This window comes from Blastomyces gilchristii, assembly GCF_000003855.2.
Source record: "Blastomyces gilchristii SLH14081 genomic scaffold supercont1.3, whole genome shotgun sequence".
In the NCBI taxonomy this organism is placed as follows: Eukaryota; Fungi; Ascomycota; class Eurotiomycetes; order Onygenales; family Ajellomycetaceae; genus Blastomyces; species Blastomyces gilchristii.
In genome coordinates, this window is record NW_003101680.1 from 2,320,198 (window position 1) to 2,334,942 (window position 14,745).

Here is a 14,745-nt window from a genome sequence, read left to right on the forward strand (position 1 = left end):
GTACTGAGGGCATTAGTCAGTTCAAAGAATGTGACTATTCATTCAAAGAGGCCATAACATGTTCAGAATGCTGTAAGCCATTCATCTCCTTCAGTGATACAAATCTTATGAAACATGGTGATAACATCTAGTTTTATAAATCATTGAGCTCATCTGATCTGTGCTAGGGTTTCATTGATGAGAGATAAGAGATATCAATCTTTCTTTGTCAATCTGTTCAGACCTCAGTAGTTCACACAGAATCAGAGTTCTTCACCTGGTTTCTTTGCAAAGAGGATAGGGGCTGTGGTGAAAGAGTTGCTAACATGTATGAATTCTTTATTCAACAGATCATTGAGTGTCTTTTGAAGAAGAAGGAGTTCATCTCAGAACATGTTATAAAGAGAGTCTCATGATGATTCAGAGTTCTTACTATCTTTTTTCTCTAACTTAATACTGTGATCCACTTCAGGACCTTGTAAGAGGGGTATGTTTGTAATATTGTCTTGTCAGAAGACATCTAGATATTCATGATATTGTTAAGAGAGTTTTGTACAAGAATCTGTTATTGTAATACAGAATAACTTTTCTAGAGCCTTTCTGATATCAGCCAGACTGGTGGAATAGATTGACATATGATCTTGCTGTCAGCAACTCTGTCAGTGGTTTTAATGATGACTTCTTTTTCAGAGTAATTTATACGTGTTGACAGAGATCTGTGTCAGGTCCATGATCTTGTAAATGTCATCTTCATGGACTCTATCATTGTTAGGGAATATCAAGCTTCTGTTTCAAGCATTCAACAAGATGCCTTATTCAGATAGCCAGGCAAGTTCTAACATAAGATTATAATCAAGATTATCAACTTCATACACATAGGTATCTTCACATTGGTGTCCTTCTACATCTATGATCAGCTTCATCATGTAACAGGTACAAATGTCTTTTGAATCATCAAATCCTGCGAGGAGTCGGGGTTTTGATAGAGGGATACACTGAAGGTTATGACATCTTATGACTGAAGATTTTATCATTGCATAGTGGCATAGACCACTGTCTATCATGGCCTTCATATTATACATGTTATTAACCACAGTGGATACAAGAATCACATTCATTGTCATCTTCTCTTCAAATCATTGTCATTCAACCTCTTCAAGCTCCTGTTTGCAAATTTGAACAGGAGCTAATCTTTTCCCTGTTTCACTGAGGTGTTCTCATAGTTATTCTCTGAATCTTCCTCTAATGCAATGTGGTTGGCGCGGACAGGTGCTGATCCATTCTTTGAATGAGGAGGCACAAAGGTTGATCAGCAGTTGAAAGCAATGTGTTCTGATCAGTTACAGTTGATGCACACTCTACATTGACATTGATCAGTGACTTCTTCAGAAGTGATCCCAGGGACTCAGAAGCCTGTTCAGACAGTGAAGACTCTTGCTTATGTGTAGACATTCAAGTCTACTCAATCCATGGCATCTGCATTATTGTTATTCCTCAGTGTAGGTGTATGAGTCACTGAGGTGTAACATCTTCTGCCACTGTTCTGTATATTCTTGAGCTTGATAAGATGGTCATTCATTGTCTGAAGCTGTGTGCAGAAGCCTTCATAAGTTGAGTCTTCATCTGTGCTTACAAGAGCCTGTAAGAGTTTGAAAGTCAATGTCTTCTTGAGCATGCTAATCTTCATTTGATCCTTTCAAGACTGATCACCTACTTCTAGAATCTTGGTGTTGAAGTCAGAGATGAATGTTGTAAGAGAAGTGTTTCTCTGTCAGATGCTCTGTAATCAATCTAATGCTTTCTGTTGCATGGCAGTGTCTCAGAACAGAACATTAAGATGTTTCATAATATTGTCAGATATTCACAACACTGGTTTGCATGCTTTCATTCATGAATGAAACTTCTGTTTTATGCAATTCTTCAATCATTCATTGATATATCAACCTTGATTGATTAATGAACTGATGAAATCTTCATCTACACTCAGTTTCATAAGCATTTCCATCCTTCATGATGAGTAGAGAGTGAGGTCAGAAGCATTGAAATATGCAGAGGCATCTAAGTGTTCTTTTGACACTTTTGTATTCAATTCTGTAGATGTTGAGATTGTGTAAGTTTCTTGTTGTGATAATCATTGAATCTCTTCATATTGGTGTTGTTGAGTTGCATGCATATCAGCTATTTATTGTTGTTGTAGTTTCAACATTGCTCAGAGTCACTGTGACACTGTGTCTATATTCATGTTCAAGAGTTCCATATTATCATTAGACATGGTTATATTGATTGTCGGATGTATGATATCTGTGAGATCTGAAGAAGTGTAATCATATTTTTATACATCTGAGTGTCAGAACTCTCAGGTCTTTCACTGATATTCTCTTATAAGATTTTATTCTCTTTGTAAGATCTTGTTGTGGGGCCAGGGCGACTGATGAGCAAGCTTCTATCTGAGAACTATCTGAGAACTCAGTGTTCACTTAACTGTTTGACTGTTTCTCTATTTCTTACGCGTCATTACGCGTTCGGATATCTCTCAATGAATAATCATTTCTAATAAGAAGATGATGAATGTTTTTATAGTGTAAGAAGCCTGCACTGAATAGATCAGTATAATATTATAGATCTTATATAACAAAGATAAAAACATTAGAGAAGGAAAGAAAGAGAAAGTGTGAGAATCAGTGATTGAGATGAATATTTATACATGTATGTGATGATGTATGTGATGAAGCTTCAGAGTGGAAGAATATACACGCGTTTGTAGCAGCTGAGGATCAGTGATCAGAAATGGCTGAGAATCAGAGCATATGCTACGCGTGTTTGTAGCGGCCGCGAATCGGCGATCGGGAATGAAAGAATCTATGGAGTGTAATGAAATAGTCTATATGATTGATCGGGCGCAGCCCGTCACATCAGATAAGTTTTATCAGTGTCATCTTCATCATCTAGATTAATTAGCAAAGGATTCAGAGATTCACTGTTAAGAATCTCAGTATAATGATAGAGAATAGTGTCATGAAGAAGATGTTGATCAGAGTCTAGAGTCTTAAGTGAGTTATATTTATAAAGAGTAGTGTCTGCAGAGAAGTCAGTCTTCATATTGTTTTAAAATTCTGTGTCAAGATTGATATAAGTGTTAACATGAGAGCTTCAATTATAGTTGAAATCTAAGAACTGATGATCAAGCTGTTCACAGTTTCAGGTGTCAATGAGGTCATTATTATCACACTGTGAGTTTTGATAGATAAGTAATGCTTAAGAAAGATTAAGCTTCTCTTCATCATTCTGATCATCTTCAAACTCAGGTTCTAGTTTCAGCATGTCTTCATCATAGACATCAACTGAGTAATTATGAGAAAGACAGTAATAATTAAAGACCTCTGTAAAAGAGGATCAAGAAATGAGAAGATCAACAATCTTGAGATCTTCAATTTGATAAAAAGAGTGATGAAGAAGAAGTTTGATATAAACATAGTTCTCTGAATCAGTTTTAAATTAATAAACAGAAAAGTAGATTAACACTCAGAGTTTTACATAGAGACATCTCTTAATTTAATGACTGTGAGAAAAGATTTGAAGAAATTCAAGAAATGAAAGATCTTCAAATTCAGTTAATCACTGCTTATATTTTTTCAAAAAGAATGAATCACATTGTAATTCATCAGATTCAAGAATATAGCTATAACAATGTTGAGATTTGAGCTGATAATCAACTGCAATTAACTCATGAGAACTCATTTGTAAAGAAAGATTTAAAAGAAGATGATAAATCTTCTGAACAGATCAATTGTACTCACTAATAAGCTAATTCATAAGTTTAACAACTGTAGAGAGTAGTGAGTGACTTGAACTGACTCTTGAAATCACTTATTGAACAATCTGATGATAGAATTCTATGTCTGTTTCAGCCTTGATAATGTACTTAGACAGATAATCAAGAACAGCACAGCTGTCAGTGCAGGAAGTAATGTCAGTATTTACTAGTCAGCTAACTGTAATCAATCTGTTATAGTTATTGAGAATTGAGTCATTACAATGAGAATGCAGCTGATAATATCTACTACTCAAAGATTTAAGAATAGCACAGTCAGTTCAGTATTCATATAAGAAGTGAAATCAGTAACATAGATTATCAGTGACCTGATATTTACAAATGCAGTACTTTTCACTACAGTGATGATATTGAATATGATTGAGAACTGCAGATAAATGTTCAATGACATTCATCTGATCAGAATGACTGAGGAAAAGAAGTGATTATACATCTTCAGACTGAGTGTAATTAGGCTCAGAATTCTCAGCTGTAATAATGAGGTCTTAGTAGTTAGCAAAGGCTTGATGAGAGTCTTCATTCATGTCAAGTTCAGGATTTGACACATTCTTACATCAAAATACACTATATGAGTACACTGATTCACAGTCTTATCACTTATAATGAGTTCAGTGATCTAGGATTTTGAATTTCAGATCTAGAATCTTTTTCTTAAAGATTGCAAGTCATAGATGAAAGTAATGTACAACTATAGTGAGATAGTCATGAATACTATCTCTTATAAACTTCAATCTCTCAAGATCAGTGCTACACTTTCAAATAGCATAGTCAGAGAAGTGATGTATCAGATCATCTCAGTGATAAGCTGTGACTGAGAGAGTAAGAAATAGATGTGAAGATCTGATATTTCAAACATAGACTTATAGCTGATAACATTTTATATCTTAAAAAGAACAGATTTTACAAAGACTCTCTGCAAACTGTGTAAATGAATTCAAAATCATGACAGATTATAAAGTGTTAGCAGTAAAAGCAGTCTACAGCTTCTCTAGAGTGAGATTCTTAATAAGAGAATCAGTTTAATTATAGAAAAAGCAGCTCTGATTATTAATCTGTCTGCAGAATAGAGAATTGAAAAGAATATATTAAAAATAGCTATAGTAAGCAAAGTGATCATTATAATATTTAAGAAGAAACTGCATGTAATCTGTAAGACTAATTATTCTTTATCTAGAGAGAATGAATTCAGCTTTATCTCATGAAAAAAGTGTTGAAAAGACTTAAGAAAAGAGTGAGTGAGTGTTGTTAAACTCACTAAGTGATATATTATAGACTGAAGATAGAGTGAGATGATCAATCTGTTCTTACTGTGATATTTCAAGTTTATAATGAAGTTACTTAACTTCAGATTATGAGATTAAAAGATCTGAAACATCAGAGTATTCAGATGAGATATTCAAGTTATTAAGATTTAAATAATTCTCATTCTCAATAACTGTTAATTCTTGCTTATCAAGCTTATGAAAAGAAATCTGATCAGAGATATCTTCATTTTCAGATAACTGATTTCAAGTCTCTTCATCAATCACAATGTTCTGATAACTAAGATGATTTTTACAGAGATAGATTAGTTATTGAGTAACAGCTTCTTTACAAACTATGAAATCTCAGTGAAACTGATATTATAAGCAGAGATCTGCATTTGAATTTGAAGACTTTAATATAATAATATCAAGATTCTTAGAAAGAAGTGAGAGAGTGTTATAAACACAGTCAGTATCTCTAAGAAAGCTAATAATATAATTTTTATACTTATACTGATGTTCTCTGACTTGACAGATCTCAATGAAGACATGTATATATGAAATTAACATCTCTTTAATCTGACTGAGAATAGAAAGATCTGAATCAAGATCACTGAGATCAAGATTATTCTCTTAAGAGAATAAAAACAGCTTATCAGACAGCTATCTTGAATTAACAGTATAATAATAAGTATAAATATTATCTTGAAGATTCATTCTGAATCAGTGAATTTAATAATAATGTGATTCAAAGGTTGCTTAAGTCAGCGTACGATTACAGGCGTACGCCGGCTTCTTATATATTGAATCTCGTACGCTAAATTAATTAGTGGCTGCTATGACTCTCTTTACATTTGTACACTAGTAGTTTGAAAGCGGCTGTGTTATTATCTGATGATTGTATGTTCTTCTGAATCACATCCTCTCTCATTAGATTCAGTCACACTCATGTGACCATGTTGTATACCCTAGTTTCATGTGAATTAGCTCATCACTAGTGTTTCACAATTGTGTGACCTATTTCTGATTCAGCTAGTGTTCTGTGTACACTCTCACAAAGAAACTTCCACTATATTACATCACTCATTCACTAACTTTTCCCATTCTTCAATCATCTTCTTCATTTCATCATCATTAAATGCCATTATTATTCAAGATTTCTATCTCTTCTTCTGTTCAACTCTTTCTATCTATTCATCTATCACATCATATGCATTTCTGGCAATGACTCTCTGTTCTTACAACAAGTGTCATTGTAGTGCTCATATCAGGCAGTTCATTAGCAGTAAGTGTAACATGTTGTGAAATGTGATCAGAACTTGTTATCTTTTAATAATCACCAGAATATACTATTATGAATAACACATCTTCTTCATCTTCTTATACATTCTTGACTGTTTCTCTTCTCAGCAGGTTTCTGATTGTGTTTTCTGACATGATTTTGTATAAACACAGATGCTGATATGTTGTTTTTATTCATATAGAATCTTCATATGTTGACAGATTCATATTCACTGATGATAGTGAACTCAATATTGAATCATTGATCAAGAACTTGAAGAACATGATAATGAAGAAATTGCTCATATCATGTGTGGCTGAGTCTTCTGTGTTTCCTTCTACTCTCTCTGTTTCTTTCTCTACTGCTCTCTCTCAATCTTCTACACCTGCTTCTGTGTCTGGTTCTCCCGCTCCTGCTATCCCTGTTCCCGCAACCCCTACTCCTGCTACTCCTGGTTTTGCTGTCTCTGCCTTCATTACTAGCTCTCCCTGTTTCAAGAAGATGTTGTGTAGACTCAGTGAATCATGTTTCTCAGCATATACACTTCTGTTCTTCTTGCTGATCTCTAGAACAATCTATTGTATGAAGACAGTGTATGACATAACTATCTGAAGCTCAGTCACAGACACTGATTATTATGTTTATTTTAAATATTTGTGATGAAGCAATTGTTTATTTATTTCAGAGAATTATTCTCTCTTTCAGTAGTGTCAAGATTATAAGTCTTTTTCTTTTTCATCTTTTCTTTCTGATGCTGATTTTTCTGTTCTTAGAAGAAATCATTATGAGTTTTTCTATGTATGAAGTCATGATGTTCACAGATATTAAGAAACTTTTTATAACTGTAAAGTTCAACATTGCAGAAACATCTGCTTTGATGAATTTCTTCAGAATAATAGATCTGTATCAGCCTATTCTCTGATGTCTGTTATTCAACTTTGTGATGCAGGCAAAAGATATCTATGTTTTCAGAAACAGAAATACAGATGTCATACTCTTTTACACTCACAGATGTGAGGCTTGTATGTCTTGTCTGAGATGTCATCATGAGAATGAGCTGTTCACATGCTGTGTTCTGCTTTCTGCATTTTTCTGTGTCTCTCTCTCTCTTTCTGAGAAGCCTCATGCATGTTGTAATTGTATATACAATTCTAAGATTAGCAGGTGTTTGTTTGGTAATTATTATCTCTGCTTTTGCAATTTTTGTATACTAATAATGATTCTTAGTTGCTCTGGTGTCAGAGACTATTCTAATTGAAGATGATAATGCTGCTGAGACTATCTCTCTCAGTTTTCAAGCTTCTCTCATCACTTTCTCTCTCTTCTCTGCAGAGAAGGTTGTATGCACATCAGATTATAAGTATTCAGTACTGAGTGACTTCTGCTGTTATTTATTCAGTTCTGTATCTTCTTCTTCTTCTGTTTCTTCTGTCTCTACTCTCTCTGTTCTGGCTTCTGATTCTGCAGGTTCTGCACTCTTCTTCAATTTCTCTACACATACGTGTATGCATTCTTATATTGGCATTTCAGTCAATCTTGTGATAAATGACATTAATGTCATACACAGAGTGATAGAGGAATCAGAGGTATGCACAGTGTTATTATAAGAGCAGCTTGCAGCTCTTAAATTCCTTACAGATCTCAAGTTTTGAGATTTCCTTTGTTTTTGATGTTTTTCAGATGATGTAGTATTGGAAATAGATTAATGTGTGATGTATGAAAATGAATAAGATGTGTATAATAACATTTGTCTTTTACAGCTGATTCTTACAGTTAATGATCAATTCATCATTTCTTTTCTTACACTTTTTCTTTATCTGCTAGTCACTATTCTTACATGATCTCTATATAATACAGCATTCAGTGACTAGGTTCAGCTGCTTTCATCTTTTTGTAATTCTGTCTCATGCATTATACTGTCTCTCTTCACCTGCTCAGATCACTACAGTAAACAGCTTATTAAAACTAATCTCATCTGATCTCTGAGTGTTCTCAGAGGTTGAGATGACTTGATTTCATGTGTTTACATATGTTTCAGATAGTTCATTCTCTGTAATCTCTGTGATTGAACTGATGTAAACAGTTGAATTTAACTCTGAATTCCTTTTTCTTCTGCAACCTGATTCATGTGCAAGTCTGCTGCTTTGAGACTGCTCTTTACTGTGTTGTATTCACTATCTACAGTGTGTTATTATATGATCAGCTACAGTTTCATCACTTATTGAAGTGTGACATTCACCTGATTTCTTCATTTCTTCTCATTCTTTTCTTATAATCATGAAAAGATCAGAATAAGTAAGATCATCTGATTCATAAGTATCTATGATTTCTCTTACTTCATGAGGCTTTTCAATTGTAAGTCTCTTCTTTTTCAACACTGATGATAGTGCTGTAGATAATCATAATTTACTCAGATCTTGCATCTTTGCTTTTATAAGTCATGAATCATTGATTAAGTTGTATAAGATCTGTCTCTCTGATTCTTTCAATGTATATATTCTCAGAGAATGTGATTTGAGTATTTTATATGACTCAAATCATCTAGATTGAAACTTCTCAGAACTCTCATTGCATACAAGAACTCACATTCTTATCTTGAGACTTGATTTCTTAATAAGTGAGTCTTGTATTCTTTTTGATTGAATTGCTCAGTTCAGAAGTAACTTGTTAGCTTTTGCATGTGTATGACTGATCTCTTTTAATCTTGATTCTGTGTCTGCAACTGTTGCATCTGCAACTGTTGCATCTGCAACTGCTACTGCTGCATCTGTAACTGCTGTTTCCTCTCTCATCTTTTCTGAAGCATTCTCTGAGATGCGCGGATGCAATTCATACAACAGGTAGAATGATAAATGCTTGGAGACTGCATGCTGTCAAATCTGTATGATCAGTAGCACCTGCCTGAGATACTCATCTCATAGTCTCATAGACTTGCTCACTAGATATTTCATCAGCATGTTGCTCAAGATTTCATTCAAGTGTTTCACCTTCTTATTCATCTCTGAATGATATAATGTTATTCTATAATATCTTGTCTGTAACTAACTTATGAAATGCCTCACTGCTTCTTCTACAAGGTTCATATCATTATCAGTTAGAATCTCACACAGTATTTCATAGTTGACATAGATCTCATTATATAGAAACTTTGTTATCATCTTCTCTATCATCTCTGAAACTGCTTTCATGACTGGCCAGTCAGTAGTGTAATCAATAGCAGTGATTATTCATTGATTTTCATTTGGTGTTTGCAGCAATATGTCTATGAGATTCATCTCTCATTATTTAAACAGTTGTATTATACACTTCATCTGATGTTATACTTTCTTGTATTCTAATCCTTTCTTAGATTCTTTCACAACCTGATAATTCAGGCACTTGTGAGTGTATGTCTGAATGTTCTCAGTCATGCTTGACCAGTATACTCTTGATTTGAGTATGCTCATGAGTTCAGAGCTTTCTAAGTGACTGAATTTCTTGTACATGCAAGTTATTAAGTCATATCTAAATAAAGATTCTAGATAGAGAGCTTCTACATATTCTAGATTACAGTAAAGCACAATGTCATTTTCATTTCTCAATTTCCTCAGCTTGAAGTTCAGAAGCATCTCTTCTACTACTCTTGTAAGATACTTATCATCTGACATCTTATCATTCTTCAAGTGAGAGATTATAACATTCACTCATTCTGATTTCTTGCATTCTCTCAGTGCATTTAACATGAATATTTCTTGTGCCTGGTTCACAGAACTCTCATTCATGAAATCAGGTCTGTGACTGATTGTATCAGATATCACTATGTTCAATTTCTTTTGATATTTGATATGAAGATTGTATGCTTGAAACTCTGAGATTCAACATGCTAAGTATTTGAAAGATTTTATCATTAATTGTAGATAGATGAGACTTTTGTAATCTGTGATCACTGTTATCATATATCTGTTGTTAATATATCTATCTTATAATGTCAGTGTGTGCTTAATCACTAGTAATTTCTTTTCATACACTGAATAATTGAGCTCAGCATCTGATAGTTTTCTATTATTATATATCACTGAGTGCAGCTTGCTGTTCTTACTCATCTATAGAAGAGTGTCTTTAATAGCTCATTCAGATATGTTCATCTCAATGTAGAAAGATTTATCACAATCTGATTGAATAAGCACTGAGAATGTTATTATATGTTTTCTCAGTGTGAGAAAAGCCTCTTTGCATATCACATTTCAGATGATTGAATAAAACTTCTTCTTTCACAGATTTGCATTTATTTCTCTTAAGAGATCTGAGAGTGATGCAGATATTCATATGAAATCCTTGATAAATCTACAGTAGTATGAGATTAACTCAAGAAACTGTTGTATGTGATGTATATTTCTCAGCTGTGATCAATTCACTATAACATTCAATTTCTCTGAGATGAGATATATACAGTCATCACTCACTATATATTCTACAAACTCCAACTCTTCTATTTCAAACACACACTTGATTGATTTGATATAGAGCTTATACTCTGTCAGAGTTATAAGCACTTTATCAAGATACTTCAGATATTTATCATATAAGTTTGAAAAGACTAGAATGTCATTGAGATATACAAGACATGAGATTTTATTCTGTTTATGAAGAATCATATTCATTATCATTTGAAAGATGATGAGTGCATTTGTCAGACTGAATGATATTATCAGAAATTCAAACTTCTCTCATTATATATTAAACATGGTTTGCAGAACTGACAGTTCATCTATACAGATCTATCAGTATTCTGAGAGAAGATTAATCTTCAATAGATATCAGGTGTTTTCAACTGTATTCAACTGTTATTGAATTCATGACAGTGAATATTCATTCTTGATTGTAAGCTTATTAAGTGCTTGATAATTGATACATATTCATCACTTCTCATCTGTCTTTTTCACAAATAGAACTGAAAAGTCTCACACACTTGATGAGAATTGTATAAGATTATATTCTAGAAGATCAGTGATCTGACACTTCTATTCTTTGAGATGCATTTGTGACAGAGAGTATACATTCTGATTGACTGATTTTGCATCCTCTGTGTTAATCTCATGTACAAATCCTCATTTCAGTGACAATTCTGGTGAAAGATCTGTTTAGAAGACCTTTTCATACTTCTTCAGAATCTTCTTCATATGCTTGTTCTTCTGTATATTCTTTATCTTGGTTTTCTTCACTTCTGAGTTCTGTATAACATATAGAATGCTTTCAGATGAGGTCTTGTAAATTATTCTCTTTACTTATTAATGTATAAGTAGATTTAATTCTTCTATATCAGAGATGTGAAATGTCCTTCTTATATCAGTTAATAGAATTGTATGAATCATTTTCTTTCTATCAGTCAATTACATATGACATGTATATCATTGAATCTGCAGATTGAACTTTTAAAATCAATTGAGTCTGAGAATAAGGTCATATTTCATATTCTACAGCTCTTATGCTTAAATATAATAAGATTATTCTCTGAAGTGCAAGAAAACTCTTACTTTTGCAGATAATATTAAATATTAATTATCAGATAATCTTATGTATTGAGAATTCTTCACTCAGTGAACCTCTTTCAATCTTCAGATTATATAATTATTAATATATTATATAAAAGCTTCTGTATCTGCTAACACTTTTATAGTCATCTCTCAATTCTTATTTAAGTGTCTTTTATACATTAACATTTCAGGTCTTAAGACATTGAGATGAGTGTTCACTTCATTCTCACTTATATCTTATTCAGAAGCCTGCTTCTTCTTTATATTTACAGAATTCAGAGAGTCATCTAACACAGATATCTCTTTCACTTTGAAGACTTTTCATAGAATATCAGTGAGTGTCTCTGAGCTCACTGATTCTGCTAGTTTTTTAACTCTCTTGCTTCTCTTGACTGTACACACTGAGTGCAATTCTTTATATCATGATTTTAACATCTGCAGTTAAAGCAAGCTTGATACTTATAATATCAAGATTTTCACTCAGAGAATCTCTTTTTCAGAGAATTTAGCACTTTAGTGATGACATTCAGATCTAAATTCATTATATTCAGATATATAACTTGTGTTGTAGAAGTCTGATTATCTGTTCTCTACTGAGATATACTTGATTGCAGTATTTTCTATTATAATTGACTTACTTATTTCTGTACAATGAGAATATTGTATACTTTCTTCACTGTGTCTGACTGTGAGATTAAGCATTTTCATTTCACTTTCAACTCAGATGTAAGATTATGAATGAAGATCTGTAAATAGAATGATGTTAAAAGCTCTTCATTTAATATGAGATAGTATAAGCTGAAGTGTGTGAAGTATAATATAAAATCACTCACTTGTCTACACTCAGTGAAGTGTTTATAATGCTTATCTTATATATTCACTTTCTTAAAGTTATGTAAGATTTATTTGAAAAACTTATTTCATATTTATAAGAATGAATATCACTCTAAGTCTGTGAGATTCATCTTTTCATCAGTTATTTATAATAACTTCACTTTTCTATGTAGAAATATAGCAGATCTTAAGACTTGTTGAAATTCTGTTAACTATCTGTCTGTGAGTTTATATTTAATCTGATAATATGATTGTATCTGACTTAGTCAGCTGATTATAGTATTATTTTTTCAGTTATTATTAAAGCTTAGTGACTCTGACAGATCTTCTGACTTGATATATTTCATACTCAGATTCTTATTCTGCACAGTGATCTCTGATAATGTATATACTTCTGAAGAGATTGTGAATAATTATGATAAGATCTTCAGATTCAGTGTAGTTATCTATCTGTATAACTATTCAATCTTCTACTGCAGATCTAAGATCTGATTTTCTCTATTCTTATTAATGATAATGATTGTGTCAGTGAAGCTCTTCATAGTGAATACTTGATTCACAGTGAATGTTAATTGTTGTTTGACTTCTGTCTCAGTCTGCCACTGTATACACAAGGCCTTGATCTCATTTAGAATCCTTGTACATGTACAGAGCTTCAATTTCAGTTCAGTGATTTCAGCTGCTTTTCTTACTGCTTCAAGTAAACCCTCTGAGAGGTTCTGTATATCTTTCAGTTCAGGTAGCAGAGAAGAGTGTTGTTCATATTAACTAGAGAAGATATTCATTTCAGTGATTTCTTATTAATTATACAATGTCTATTGTTATATCACTGTGTCATTATATCAGTATATTATTCTATCACTATATCATTATATCACTATATCATTATATGATTTCTGTTATTATTGTACAACTTCAGTGATGACTACTTTTCCTTTTTATTCTTCTTTTGAGTAGGGAGCAGACTTCTTTGAATCTGGTTCATCACTTTCATTTCTTTTCTCACACCTCATCTGTTTATATCTCATACATGACATTCACCTGAGTGTGAAGTTTTCCTCTAACAAGTGAAGCAGCATCAATCAGATGCTCTTTTGCTTATCACTCTTTATACACTATCTTTTGAGATGTTTCTAGAACCACACTGGCATGATAACTATGAATCACTTTGTAGATGAAATTATCATGCTCTGAAGAAGCCTGCACTTCTCACTGATTTTTAGACATGCTATCAGATGTGATTCAAAGGTTGCTTAAGCCAGTGTATGATTACAGATGTACACCGGCTTCTTATATATTGAATCTCATACGCTAAATTAATTAGTGGCCGCTATGGCCCCCTTTACATTCGTACGCTAGTAGTTCGGAAGCGGCCGCGTTATTATCCGACGGTCGTACGTTCTTCCGAACCACAATAACTACAGATCTTTATCTGTAAATCTTTAAGTATGTAATGAAATTTCTGCATATACTGTCAATCATCAGAATTAACAGCTGAATCTGTAAGATAAGTAGAACTCTGAGAGTTCATCAGAGAGTCTGAGACAATTACAGCTTATAACTGATTATATTTCTGAAGAATTATAAGAACTTCTATATTTAATATATCAATTAAGCTTTTAAGTTATATAGAGTGTTAAAATATCAAGAGACTGCTAACTCTTCTATTAAGTTAATTAATAAATGAATCTGCAGAGCTCTGAGAAACAGAGCTTTGAGAAGTTAAGAGTAAGAAAAATGATATAAAAGATATCTGCAGTGAAAGCATACCTGTAAAAGTAAAATAAGATTAACTTGAAAATGAGTTAAATGATAATATAGATAATTAATAAAAGACTGAAGAGAGATTTACAGAATCAGAAGATGAATTAATTATCAAAGATAATAACTGCAGCTGTTTTCTCAATTAAGTTAAAAATAAAGTTGATGAGAAATGTTTTCTATAATATTTAATAACACAGTGAGCTCTTTGAATAGTAGTTTTCTTTTTACAGATTACTGTCAATGAAAATGTATCAGAACTATGAATCTCACAGTGATAAAACTTAATCTCAGATAATA

At 32.6% G+C, this 14,745-nt stretch overlaps 1 protein-coding gene across 1 annotated transcript; it reads right to left on the reverse strand.

Moving 5' to 3' along the window:
- Positions 1 to 1,441: 1,441 nt before the first annotated feature.
- On the reverse strand, positions 1,442 to 1,666 carry BDBG_16512 (uncharacterized protein; the record flags this gene model as incomplete). Its single annotated transcript, XM_031724455.1, has 1 exon — positions 1,442 to 1,666. The coding sequence occupies one exon, from the start codon at positions 1,664 to 1,666 to the stop codon at positions 1,442 to 1,444; it is 225 nt and encodes a 74-aa protein (XP_031576949.1).
- Positions 1,667 to 14,745: the final 13,079 nt, after the last annotated feature.